Source organism: Crotalus tigris, unplaced genomic scaffold (assembly GCF_016545835.1).
Source record: "Crotalus tigris isolate CLP2741 ecotype Arizona unplaced genomic scaffold, ASM1654583v1 scf7180000023589.2044511, whole genome shotgun sequence".
In the NCBI taxonomy this organism is placed as follows: Eukaryota; Metazoa; Chordata; class Lepidosauria; order Squamata; family Viperidae; genus Crotalus; species Crotalus tigris.
The window spans coordinates 372,739-386,505 of NW_024100062.1; the positions used below are offsets into that span (position 1 = coordinate 372,739).

Below are 13,767 nucleotides of genomic sequence, written 5' to 3' on the forward strand. Positions count from 1 at the left end.
GCTTCAAAAGAAGGGCTGTTAAAGGCCAAAGATTGTGGACTTGAATGCATACTTTGTATATATATGTATTTGGGTGGGTGGGTGGGTGGGTGGAGGGATAATGTTGCAATGCATCCTTCTTTTTCCCAGATCTGGATGATAACAGTAGGTTTCATTATTATCTGGATGCTTCTGGATGAGGTCTTTAACTGTATATTTGGGCAGATGCCTTCATGAAATATGAGGAATGAATGTAGATGTAATTGCCTCTAACTTTGTAAACCGATTGTGTTTTCCTATTGCTTCTTTGCCAATAGGAAAGAAAAGAATGATTACACAAATCCATTTAATTGGGGTTGTCCCTCTGAAAGAATTCCTGCCTGAATGGGAAACCAGAGTTGAGGAATAGTCAAGGCCATCCTCTTTCTTATAACTTTGTTTGTCTTAACCATCACCTATAACCTTCCAAGCCATTTTCCTGTACTACCTGCTGAGTAAACTTGGATGCTCCACAACTGAGGCACCCACAACAGGTTCACATGCTGTCTTTGTACACCAGTGGCATAAACAACTAAAAGTAGCCTGAGTGCTTTTTCATGCAATGTTTTTGTACTGTACTGTTTTTGTAGTTTAGTGTACTGTACTGTTTTTGTAGTTTAGTGCCTCTCTCTACTTAGCTAAAGCATTTTATAAGAAAGTACTTTTATTCACTACTGTCAGTAGACAATTAAAAAAACTATTGCCAATAGACCTTGAGGAATAAAAATGTTAATCTGTCCTTCACAAAATCCTGTAATCCTTAAACTGACTAAGAGCCAAACAATTAACTAAATAAAAAGGTTTTTTAAAATGTGTTATGCCCGCATTTGTTGATTGATGGAGTACAGTTATATCATCACAATTCAAGCAATATTACTGGCATCTTTGCCCTATTGTACATTTGCTGAAAAGCTTCCTGCAATACAGAACGTATCCATTGGTAAGTTCTGCTGCTTTGTCTTCCTAAAGTGGAAAGATTATGTCACAATTTTTTTAAAAAATGTATCTGTCAGAAATAATGCAACAATTTGAAAGGTAACAGTATCTCTGTTAAACAAAAAGAAAATTAACAGCTGGAACTTTTCCAGTATGAGATATGCAGGATTCATGTGAATTTAATAAGCAACATTCTGGTAGGTTTAGACTTAGTTATGCTTAAAGTAGAGTCATTAAAATCTATGGGATGGCTTGGAAACATGTCAAATTGTTTTCAGTAGGACTGTTTTAAGTTAGGCACGCTAAGACTGGATCCAGTTTTATCTGTATATTACAAGCTATTCATTTAATGAGAGCTGTTGATGTTTTTACAGGAGAGATTACATCCCACATGAAGTCTTCCGTATTAAACAGAAAGCTCCTGATCAATATGTCAAGAAAGATGAATGTATGGATCTACAGTCTACATATAGACAAGACTATAACCCATACAATGTATCTCGAGTGCCTCCTTGCTTGCCCCAGGAACAAAATTATTCTTCTGCTGAGAAGATGAGCGCAGTTCCAACATATAAAAGTAAGAGTTGAAAGAATAATTAGAAATATTTTAAATGCATTAAGCATCAATTTTTCTCAGTAACCTCCCAAATGGGAATAATTATCCCACTTTGCAAGTTGGCATGTTTTTAAGGGGTACTTATAAGTGCCTTGATGCATCTTTTTTGCCCCTTAAACTTATGTCCTCTCGAAATTTCTGGAAGTTATGATCTTGTCCCTTCTCAGGGTCTCTAAGGAAGTGCAAATGCTAAAGAAAGACCCTCACACAAATCACATGTAGTGGTTTCCCCCCCCCCCATCCTCTTCCTTGGTGTTCTATGGTGTATAACTTTTTTGGGCCATTGGAGGTACTTTGGAAGAGATGTGAGTGAAGTAATGGGGAATTGGCTAAGTGTGGTCAAAGGAGACCTACATCAACGATTAAGGAGGAAAAGAAATCCGTTCTTGTAGGTCAATCATCAGGATGTAATGGAGCCCATTCCGTAGGTCTTAATCACAAGAAGGTTGCCTGTTAGTTGAGCACATCCATAGCAAGTATGAAAGAGAAAGCAGGATCAGATCAATCCCGTTTGCTCGTTCAGCAGAACTAGGAGTCTGCAAACTCTTCCGCATGATAACTTTGTCCAAACAATCGGATCTTAGTGAGGGCACACAGACGCTGTTACTCTTCCTTTACAATGACAAAAATGAGGATAAGCAACTCCTGTTCTCCCTTGACATGTATCAGATACACATAACATCTGGACAGTCTTATTATCTCAGATGTGTGGATTGACATAAATCTATTACTCTATCAATGGGCTTTAATAATATGATAGGAGCCATATGTAAGTCTCGGTCAAAGGTCTGCACTATCTACAACAGTCTTCAGCTGAGGATTGAAAGAGCTCTGATAAAACGCAGCTTTACCACATTTGGTTGCAATTTGCAAGATTTTTTTTCCAAAATATCCTGCAAACGGAAACCTTCTTCAAATAATTGGTCCTACAATCTTATTCCATACTGTAGTGATTCATCCCTTAAGCTCACCAGTTTTCAAGGCTACGACAAAGCCAGTGATCTTTCATATCCAGGCTTTATAGGATTGCCTATAAGGAGAATCAGATCTCCTTTAAAACCACTCAAGGAATACAGCCTATGCATGCATGAGCTGTTTCCTCCTCAATTGTTCCTATGAGCACATGTGCATCCATTGAAATGAATGGGATCCCACTTACAACCAAGAGGAGTCCACAGGTCCGGCTCAGGGGGAACGCGATAGAATTAGAAGCTGTGTACAAAATATCAAGTTGCACACACAATGGTGCCACACTGCAGGCTCAGGGAGGAATACGTTAGAAGATTGAAAAGAAGTTATATTACAGTGAATGGGCCACAACTTTACAGCATTGTTCACTATTGTTTTAGTTTATTCTGACCCCTTTCTTGGTTATACAATAGGGACTCAATGCCAAGGATTTTGCGTAGGATTGTCACTAACCTTCCTACTCAGAAATCCCTAATAAGAGAACACAGCTGTAAAATTGTTGGGCCATATATTATGAACAGAATGTTTCTGATCAGGTGTACCTGCTTCTCATTTGTTAAGTGTCTTATGAACCAATACTTCCAGTTTTGTCTTATGAACCAATACTTCCAGTTTTCCTTGTTCTTATGGCTTATTTTTCAAGTGGGGAAACTATGAGGTGGCGCAGCAGTTAGAGTGCAGTACTGCAGGCCACTTTAGCTGACTGTGTTCAGCAGGTCAGCAGTTCAAATCTCACCGGCTCAAGGTTGACTCAGCCTTCCATCCTTCCGGGGTAGGTAAAATGAGGACCCAGATTGTTGGGGGCAATGTAAATATATATATACATTGCTTACTGGTGTACACCGCTTAGAGAGTGCTTGCACTTAAAGCGGTATATAAGTCTCATAAATAAATAAATAAAATAAAATAAAATAAAATAAAATGTCTGGTTTAAGACCAGGCATGGGAAACCTAAGGCCTTCCAAGGACATTAAGGCCATTTCTTTCAGAATCCCCAGGCAGTCAGTGGGGTCAGGGTGCCTGGCAATGAGGGGGGGTTAGAAGCCTACAACATCCGAAAGGCCACCATATCCCCACTCTGCTGTTCCGCATTTTCTCCAACGTGATCTATCTTATAGTCTTGTTTTCATGATCTATCAAGCTGTGCTTTTCAATTTTTTTTTTAACCTAGCATTTTCCTGGTAAGTAACCTCTTTTTTCAGATCAGCCCTGTTCTGATGCATTGATGGCGACTGAAAGTGACTCACTGCCTTACTGCCAGAGCCTGATATCATGGGCTCAGAATAAATGACCGGCCCAAAGTCACCCAGATGGCTTACATATTTAAGCAGGACTAGAACTCACAGTCTCCTGGTTTTTAGCCTGGTACCTTAATGGAATTTGTTGTCCCCCCCCTTTTTTTTTAGAATACCTACTGCAGTTTTTTCTGTTTTTAGTATAAGTTGCAAGAATTCAAATTTCTCCTCCCTTCCTGAGTCAAGAACATTTAAATGTTGCATGTCAATTCTTATGTATGATCATTGTGGTCTATACGCAACCTGGTCTACCATTTCAAACGTTTTATCTCCTGCAGTATATTCTAAATCAGTGTTTTACAAACCTGACGACTTGCATGGACTTCAGTTCCCAGAATTCTACCCACCCACCCCCAGCATGTTCTTGACCAAACCTATTGCATGGCAATCAAAAGAGATGCATAGATACTTCCTCAATTTAACTTCACTCCTAATAATTATATGAATGCAAAGGGGTTTGCCCATGTCTTCTTCCAAAATGTTTTTTTTAACTTCCTTTTGCCTGCAGTCCTAGGATTTACTACTGGTTCAATCTTGCTTACAGCCTGGAAATTTGGAATAGAATAGAAGATAATAGAAAATAGAAGATGATAGAAGATAGAAGATAGAAGATAAAATAGAATAGAATAGAATAGAATAGAAAAATGGGCTATAATAAGTGTAGTATTAAGAAAAATTAATCTAAGAATATTAAACATGATAGACTCATTACTAAGCAGGATGAGGTGCCTGTAAGTGATATGATAAAATATCTGAATTCTTTGCAGCTTTGCAGTGCATTGTTTTAGTTTTTTTCATTAACACAGAGCTCTTTCTCCAGATAGGGAGATAATCTAATTTTAGAGTTCCTTTGACAATGCTAATGACTGCCTGGGCCATGTAATGCATGGTTTCACTTCAATGTCTTGCTTTCTTCTGTGGTGCCCCAATTTTTCAAAATCCTGGTACAGGAAGCCACTATTACTTCTTGCAGGAGACTTTTAAAGGACACTAAATTCACAAACCTCACTTTCTAATCAGTTTCGGAAATTGCTTATTAGCTACATCTAAGCAATTAGAGACCTTTGAACTGACAATTTTGAAAATGCCAGGTGAGTCTACTTTCAACCCTGAATGAAAGAAAATTTTAACCGTAATGTTCAGAATTTAAAGAATCTAAAATAAACAGCAAAAAGCTAAATAAGGTCTTGATCTTAAGAGAGTTATAAACAGACTTAGGGTACAGATAAAATTGGAGCATTAAAATTCTTACAGTAAGATTTTGGAATTAACAAGAAACAACTGCTCATGGAAAATAGATTGTGTTTTGGTTTTTACAAGACAAAACAAAAATAAATAATTTCATGAATTCAAAAACTGGATACTAGAGGGAATTAAAGTTTTTAGGTACAGGAAAATATGCTAAATAGGAAGAATAAATTTTTATCTGAAAAGACGAGGTAGTATCAAAAGAAGTCTACAACTGAAAGGCCAAGAGAATGATTTAGAAAAATGTTTCACTAGAATATGCAAAAGAAAGTGGCTGAGGTTTTAAAGTGAAAAAGTGAAATACAAATGACAAACCAAGAAAGAAACCTGATAATTTTTTTATAGTGGATTTACAAAACAGGTTTGTTAAAGCCTTGAATAATTCTGAGCAATAGGACAAAGAAGAAATGAAAAGACATCAAATTCTTTGACTGTATTTGAGCAAACTAAAGATTAAGACTGTTAGAAGTAAAAGGAAGAAATATACAGTTGGTTTATTTGATCAAGGTTAAAACAAGATATGAAATTATTTCTGCTAACCCTTTATGGAATTTCTGCTGACTTCAGGATTGAAAAAATGAAGTTTTTATGGATTTGTTCATAGCTGGGATGTGGGATGAAGAGATAAATGTTTGTATCCTTAAAGAGAGTGGAGTCAGTAAATTTGTTTGCATTTGTTGTGATGAAGGCTGGAAATCTTTATACATTTCTTTTCTCTTTATTATATTTTTATTATTTTTCCTTCTTTCTCTTTTTTCTTGCCCTTTTTACTTCTTACTAGTCTCTTTTCTTTTTAAAAGTTTAGTTTGCATTAGATTTATTACTGCAATCCAAATTCTTAATAAAATTATATATGTAGAAAAAGATTTCAATTGACAACAGAATCCAGAGGATTTGAATCCCATCTTTGAAGCAATGAACAAGAACACAAGAATCTCTGACTTTTTCCGGCTTCTTTGTAGAAGTCTGAACTAACCTTCAGTTCAATGCTTAAGAAGGAGAAGAGATGTTATGTGAGACATTTCCCTAGTTTCATTCAGGAGAAGATAAAATAAGGCTACTAGATCTGAATGACAAAACTACAAAAACCTTTCACCATCTTCTAGTTACATGTTGTTTTCCAGGCCAGAATAGTAAACCTGAAAAGAGCAAATTTCCATATGCTTGAAAGGAAATTGCTTTTGCAGTTTAAGATGTGCAATGAAAAGAAGCTATGTAGGAATTATATTAGGATTAGTGGCTTTGGATACACAAAGTACAAGTTCCAGATTCCTTGAACTGCCCTTAAAATGGATCCATGAATAGAATGTCTCCAAGGCTATAGTCATCTTGCTTTTTCATTATGAAGATGCCATCTACCTTTCCAGATTCTACTTAGAGATGCTTGATGGGACTGTACCCAAATCTTACACCTATGCTGGCAATGGGCTTTTTCAGGATCACCTCTAAGTTAGTGTTGACACCTGGGCACTCCTTGGGAAAGTCCCCACAGTTTTCTTGGCATAGTTTTTCAGAAGTGGTTCACACTTGCCTGCTTCCTAGGACCCAGAGAGAGGGACTGGTCCAAGGTCACCCAGCTGACTTTATGCCTATGACAGGACTAGGACTTAGGGTTTCATGGTTTCTAGCTGAAGTCTTAACCACTATAACAAAGTGGCTCTCTGGCAATACGATAGTAACATAATGTTAATACTCCAAAATTAAAAAATAACAAAATGATGTGTTTATAGTTGTCTGATTCCATATTCATTCCATTAACAATTCTCATAACTCATCTTTATATGGTTTATTGTTAAATAATCATTTGCCATCATTCCAATAGCCAAAGAACTGTTTTCATTTTTTCCCCTGTCTTATGTTTGCTTGACTGCAGTAAATTGCATTTTATTAGAATGGAGGCAGGAATGTTTGAGAGTAATGATAGCCTCTTTAATCACATCTGCTTACATTTCAGCTGATTACGTGGCATGGAATCAGCCTAAAAGAGAGATGATTAAGCCAGATAACAGTTACCGTCCACCAGAAAAAAAATTTGATCACAGGACCACTAACCAGGATGCTTACCAATACAAAGGGCTGGTCACCACCAAGAACTATAAGCCTGTAAGGCCTCTTCACATCTCAAAAATCCCCTTGGAGAGCATGACCAATTATAAGTTGAATTATGTGGCTCACCCCATTCCAAAGCGCTTCGTCCATACACAAGAGCCATTCAAGAGCTGTGAGGTCCCATTTGATGGGCTCACTACCCACAACCTTTCTTACAAAGGGTTAGCAGGAGAGCCAGCAAAGTCCGCAAAACCAGATTATGTCAGGCCAGATGCAGGCAATTTTATGGGCACTACTGAATTCAAGGAGAAGTTCTTAGCGTGGCCAGCAGCCGCTCGCTTCACCAGAAAGCCGGCAGTTTACACTCCTCCTAAAGAGAAGATGGACCTCCAGACATCAGCACAGATCCACTACGGAGATCCTCATGGGCGCCCAGCAACATCATGTAAACCCTTGGGCCGGGTCGTCGAATACACAGAACCCTTTAGCCACTGTTCCACTATGAAGGAAGACTTCCAGCACTGGCACGCTGAAAGACCCAAGCCCATCGTGCCTCGTTCAGAGCTCACCATGTCTTCCGAGCCCATGGACCTGATGACCTCCTTCCAAACTCATTACGTTCCTCACCCGCTCCCTTCCATAAAGAGCTTCCGGCCCCGCTTGCCAGTGGCCAGACCTCATGTGCCATTTGCTGAGACTACCACCTATGGCACAAGTTATACGGCAAAGGAAGTGCATATATGTCCTGCCTCTTTCAAAGAGCCGCCTGGTTACGTTTTCGATAAGGTCGATGAAGCTGGCCATAGGCGGTTTCGTCCAACAACCGTGATGCAATCCCGACGTGCATCAAACTCAAAGCTTGCTGATTACAGAGGCCACTCTAGCAGCCAGCTAAATCACAGAGGTCTTCAAGATATAAGGTTGAAAGCTTGAGGGTTCTCAGCCTGCTTTGGAACAGACTGATGATTCTATTCTGTAATGAATGTGATTAATATAATCTTCATTTCCTTGGGACTGACCCTTTCTCGGGGAACTGGAAAAAAAATAATGTTCTAGAAAAGCAAAATGGAGCATCTTTGGTTCTGTTATTGAGCGCTCTTTTTTTTAAAGTTTTATAACCTTCAATTGGACAAAATTGGAGGTATAGGGCAATGAGTTATGAACCAAGGTAACTTAAATGGGCTAACTTACAGACTGCCAGAAGCCATGACTCCCATGGGAATGAAATTTGGAGAAATTGTGACTTTAGCACTGCTGCACTGCTGTCACTTCAAAACTGCTGCCATCCTGCCACAATCATGTCATCCTGATTTCCAACACTCCCTGAAGATTTCCCAGAAGACAGCAGGGAAGCTGGCAAGAGCTGTAAAGTTGACTGCTGATGCTTCCTGCAACCTTCCCACCAGTTAACTCTTTGCTTGTGGGAAGCTTGCAGGGAGAAAGTCAATGTGGAAGCCAGCAGGGAAGGTTGCAAGTTGCTCAGGTATGTCTGCCTTAACCATGCAACTTCCCAAGTCTCTCCATGCTTGCACATTGGCTACTTGCACAATCTCTTGCTCCCTCCTCTACCTGGCTGCCAGTCACTTACTTGCCTGCTGGCTTTGGACTTGGAACTGCCTGCTGGTTTTATGATCCTTATCTCAATGGAACCTGATGTGGCAGGAAGGAGGGAAGAAAGGAGAAATGTGGAAGGAGGGAGGGAAGGAAGGAAAGAAGAAGAGGGAGGAAGAGGGGGAAGAAAGCAAAGGGGAGAATTAATGAATGAGAGGGATGAATGTATGTATGTATGTATGTATGTATGGATAGATGGATGGGTGAATGGGTGAATGGAGGAAGGAAGGAAGGAAGGAAGGAAGGAAGGAAGGAAGGGAGGGAGGGAGGGAGGGAGGGAGGGAGGGAGGGAGGGAGGAAGATTTTGAATGCAGGTTGCCAACTTTCCACAAGGAAACTCAATGAGGAAGTCAACAGTAAGTCACTCCCACTGATTTTTTTTTTGCCCACCTCTAGTGACTCTGTTTCTCTGTTTAGATAAGTAAGTAACTCTGAAACAAAAACCCAATGGCTAATGGGTTGTCTAGTATTAGTTACAGATGAAATTGTGGCCTTTATGCTGATTTCTCCCATCTGTTGGAATACCCTGCTAAGTAAGATTGGCCAGTAAGTCATTCCCTTTTAAGGAACATTTAAGGACTTGCTTCCTGCTGAGATCAAATCAAAATTGATAAATATGATCAAAAATCATTCACGGCTGCTGAGGCTGTGAATATCTTGCTGGCTATTTTATTCTTTTGAGTTTCTAAATGGAATTTTAATTATGTTGTTCGTTGTGCTTTAATTGAATTTCCGTATTGATTTTACTTTTGTGGCAAGTCATTTTGTGCCTCTTTCCGGTGGCAGGAGATAAAGTCACTAATCAACAAACGCACACTATGCGAATGCATGGATAATACCAAGAGGCCTCCTTTGCTAAAAACAACACCACCCAGCTAATAAAAAGAGGCTTGAAAGAAGCTCTTGTATCCCAGGGGCACAAACTGAATGCCCACAGTTCCTTAAAGGTCTTTTTTAACTAGCAAATTTGCAATTGCCTTTTCTTGATTTTTTTTTTAAAAGCCTCCAGTGCAGCGGTTCTCAACCTATGGGTCGCGACCCCATTTGGGGTCCATCGACTGTTTCACGGGGGTCGCCAAGCAAGGTTCTCTGCCATTTTTTCCCCTTTTCCGGCGGGTGCCTTACCTTCCTTGGGCTGGGCCAGCCGGTGGCCCAGCCAGTGGTCGGCCTGTTCTGTTCCTGCCACTTGCCAGCTACGCCTCGGCCGGCACAGGGGGCGGCACCACACATGTGCGGCGTTCCTGTGCAGGGAAAGTCCTTGACTTACGCCCGGTTGGGTAGTCCTTGACTTACGACCAGTTTAGTCCTCGACTTATGATCGGTTTAGTCCTCAGCTTAGGACCGGTTGGGGGTCACGGCATTAAAAAGGTTGAGAACTACTGCTCCAGTGGAACGTGAGAGAAACTGAAGCCAGCAAACCCATAAATGTTTCACTAATTAAACTGTTATAAATAAATATCTGGCAATCTTGCAGGATCTTTCCTTAAGCTAATAATATGGGCTTAATAAATCGCTTGGGGGAAGGATCGGAGGAAAGGATCAGATTTTAGGGACGCCCAGTCCCAATTAATCCTTAGGCCAAGCACAGGAAGATTCCTTTGTCTGGCAAAGAGAAATGTATCTTCCCTTCATTAGCAATTAAATCATCTGTAGTTTCTCTGCACATCTTGGTTCACCTGGCATTCCTGGGTCCCGACTGTGGGGTGGAACACGAGGTCAGCCCCAGCTGGCAGGGAACCTACCGGCAGCAGACTGTTTTATAGGATTTGAAGAGGGCATGAGAAACGTGTCTCTCCATCCCCAGGTGAGTTGAAGGCCAGCATTTCTCCAGCGCAGAATGTGCAAACGGGACCGGCTCTCCAGCCCCAGGCAGGCACATTAAATCACCGTCCTCCGACATTTAGTTCCTTCTTGGCCAGACATCTTTACTGCACGATGACTGCTAGTTTATATCTGATCAGCTCTTCCAGCCTCCAGTAATGCTGAGCTCTTTAAATCAGCCTGAAGCTGCTTCCTTGAAAGCCAAGCCCAGTTAAATACACTGGGGGCTTATACTTGAGTTAAAAAGAAAAAGAAAAAAAGCTTGACATAGCTGCCTCGTATATCAAACTGTAATGAAAGGGAGAGGGATGTTTTCAGCTGAAAATAAAACTTGGTTTCCACTAAGTTTGGAGATCTAATCTCCTGTATAAGCATTTACTTTCCAGCCTTTAAAGGACACGTATGAATTCGACAAGGGTGTACGGAGAAGGTAGGCAAGTTTTAGTTATCATTATAGGGAACCATTTGAGACATTCTGACCCAGCTATCCTGCTAGTTTTTGATCTGAATCTCCCATAAAGCCTAATCATCAGGAATTTTGGGTGTTGTGTCTAAGCCTGTGTTTGGTTACCTCACCTCAAATTAAAAGATGGCCCCAAAACCCAGGGTAGAATTTTTGCCTCTTTTGCCAGATGAATGTGGGCTGCCATAAACAGGCTTCTAGTCATGTTGTTCTTAAATATTTTTATTCTTTCTTACAGGATCATGTTTCTCAAAATTTCTAATGAGAGCCTCTGAATGAGCTATACATGAACAACCAGGTCAGAGATGTCCCTGTTAAAACTATTCAGTCAAAACCCAGTTTTGACTTTCTGTCTCATGTTTGTGGGCGCTTTCTTGACTCTTTTGACCCCTCTGTGGACATCCTTAGGATAGCTGGGTCAGAATGTCTCAAATGGTTCCCTATAATGATAACTAAAATTTCATTTCATTTCATTAGGCCAGTGGTGGCGAACCTATGGCATGGGTGTCAGAGGTGGCACTCAGAGCCCTCTCTGTGGGCACACGTGCTGTTGCTGCAGCCTCGCCTCCCCCCACAATCTCCTCACCAGCAGCTCCCCTGGAGGAGAGTCGCCCCCGAGCGTGGCCCACGCAGAGCAGTGCAGCCAAGGACATGGCAGCCAGGCAGCGTAGACAAGACTTTGCCCTCACGCCCAACGTGCACAGTTGATGCTGTGGGGCGCGGGCAGAGGGGGTGGCTGCCATGGCGCTGCTGGGTGATCTGCGGCAGGCCCTGGAGGTGGTGAGTGGCCCTGTGGGCAGGCACGATGGGGGCGGGGTGGGGGCAGGGCCGGGGTGGAGCAGGGGCGGGGCCAGTTTTTGGGCACTTGGTCTCTAAAAGGTTCACCATTACTGCATTAGGCCTTCGGCAGGCTCCTGGTTAACATTGAAAGAGAAACTCATGCAAAGACTTTGGCAGGGATCTCTTTGTGACACCAATCCTGTCCCTGTCCCCTGTCTGGGATAAACAAAGGCAGGAGGTCACACTAATAAACAGAGGTGTCAAAATGTCAAGATTTGGGCCATCACTGTCTGATCAAAGCATCGCCTCTTATATACTCATAAAAAATAGGCAGAGCTTTGACTGCACCATTGCAACCCTCTTTCTTGAGATTTTTTGACTAGCCTCTGAGGACACTTCTGTTAACAGGCAAGACGAAGGCCAGAGAATCTTGCTGTCATTGGCTGGTCAATAGACCTGATGTTTTTTTTTTTAATATTGCAAAAGAGAGAAAGTCATTCGCAGCAAATAGTTTTGCTTCAACGAATGAATAAACTTTGTGGTGCCCTAGTTGGGGGCTAATCCAAGATTAACAGCATCTGCTTTGAGGTGTGGGAATTAAGGCTTCCTCAGTGAGGGGCAGTAAATGGTTTTGGCATCACATTTCTGGTTGGAAATTGAATTAACATGGAAAGCAACCAGTGTTTTTGGTCTTGAGGACTTGGAAGCAAAGCATGAGATTGGATAGTGAAATGGGCAAAGTAGGAAAACGTAGAATGAAACTATGAATATACAGAACTAGTAAATGACTGGATCTGCTGCCTTGTTCTAACAGGTATAGAGACAATGGGAATCAGGCAGCATACAAACTGAATTAATAAATAAGCAAGGCATGTTGAAACCAATGGCTCAAATTAGCCACATCAAATGCGATTGGACTGCTATGGTGGGATGCCTACAGTTGCTATGCTAAACTGAATATAGTCTTTAGACCTTTTCCCTTTGAAAATAAAAAAGTGCACAATATATTTAAGTTTATTTTCTAAGTCATTTAATATAAGCAGATGCATTCTTACATTGAATCCCAAATTGGAAAGTATCTTGGAGATCAATTTAGTCCTACTCCCTCCTCAATGTAGGATCCATTAGATCAGTGGTTCTCAACCTGTGGGTCAGGACCCCATTTGGGGTCGAATAACCATTTCACGGGGGTCACCAAACAACGCAGTCCGCCATTTTTTCCCCCTTTTCCTTAGCTGTGCTACTCCCTTTTATTCTATTGGCTTTTGAAAGCCAATAGAATAGACTCTCTTGAATAGAGTCTAATTCTATTGGCTTTCAAAAGCCAATAGGAATTGTCCAGGCTGTCTCTGCCCTGCTGAGCCTGCCACAAGTCCCATTCTGCAAACAGTGCTGCACCAGTTGAGTAGTCCTCGACTTACGACTGGTTGAGTAGTCCTCGACTTACGACCGGTTGGGGGTCGCGGCATTAAAAAGGTTGAGAACCACTGCATTAGATCCATGACAAATGACCATCCAGACACTACTTGAAGCCCTCCAGTGAAAGAAAGCCTCCTCAGCCCCTAATTCGTGTGGCAGCTAATTTTATTCGCTGATCCCATAAGTCATATTTTCAGGAGGCTCTTCCTGAGAACTAGCCTGAATCCTCCTTTCTTATCATTTCAGCCTATTGCTCTGGTCCTGCCCTGTGAGGCAACAGATTTAAAATTGACATGACAATCCTTCAAATATTTGAAATCTGCTATTATTTCTTCCCTCAGTAATCTCTCCTGTAGGCCATACATAGTCAGATTCTTCAACATGCCTTGGTTTCCAGATCCCTGAACAGCTTGACGGTCTGTCTCTGAGCCTGATGCAGGTTTTTGATGTCCTTTTTTAAATTGTGGTGCCTAGCACTGGACACATAATTCTGAATGGGATCTGACAAGGACAGAGTACAAGGGAACCATTATTTCTTGTGG

The 13,767-nt window shown here is 41.2% G+C and overlaps 1 protein-coding gene across 1 annotated transcript in view; it reads left to right on the forward strand.

The window, feature by feature from the left end:
• Positions 1 to 8,796, forward strand: part of SAXO1 (stabilizer of axonemal microtubules 1) — a 36,943-nt gene extending 28,147 nt beyond the window's left edge. Inside the window, exons 3-4 of the mRNA XM_039319427.1 lie at positions 1,329 to 1,531; positions 7,037 to 8,796. Coding sequence (XP_039175361.1) covers positions 1,329 to 1,531; positions 7,037 to 8,064 — 1,231 coding nt within the window. The 3' untranslated portion in view covers positions 8,065 to 8,796. The remainder of the gene's footprint in view (positions 1 to 1,328; positions 1,532 to 7,036) is intronic.
• The last annotated feature ends 4,971 nt before the right edge of the window (positions 8,797 to 13,767 follow it).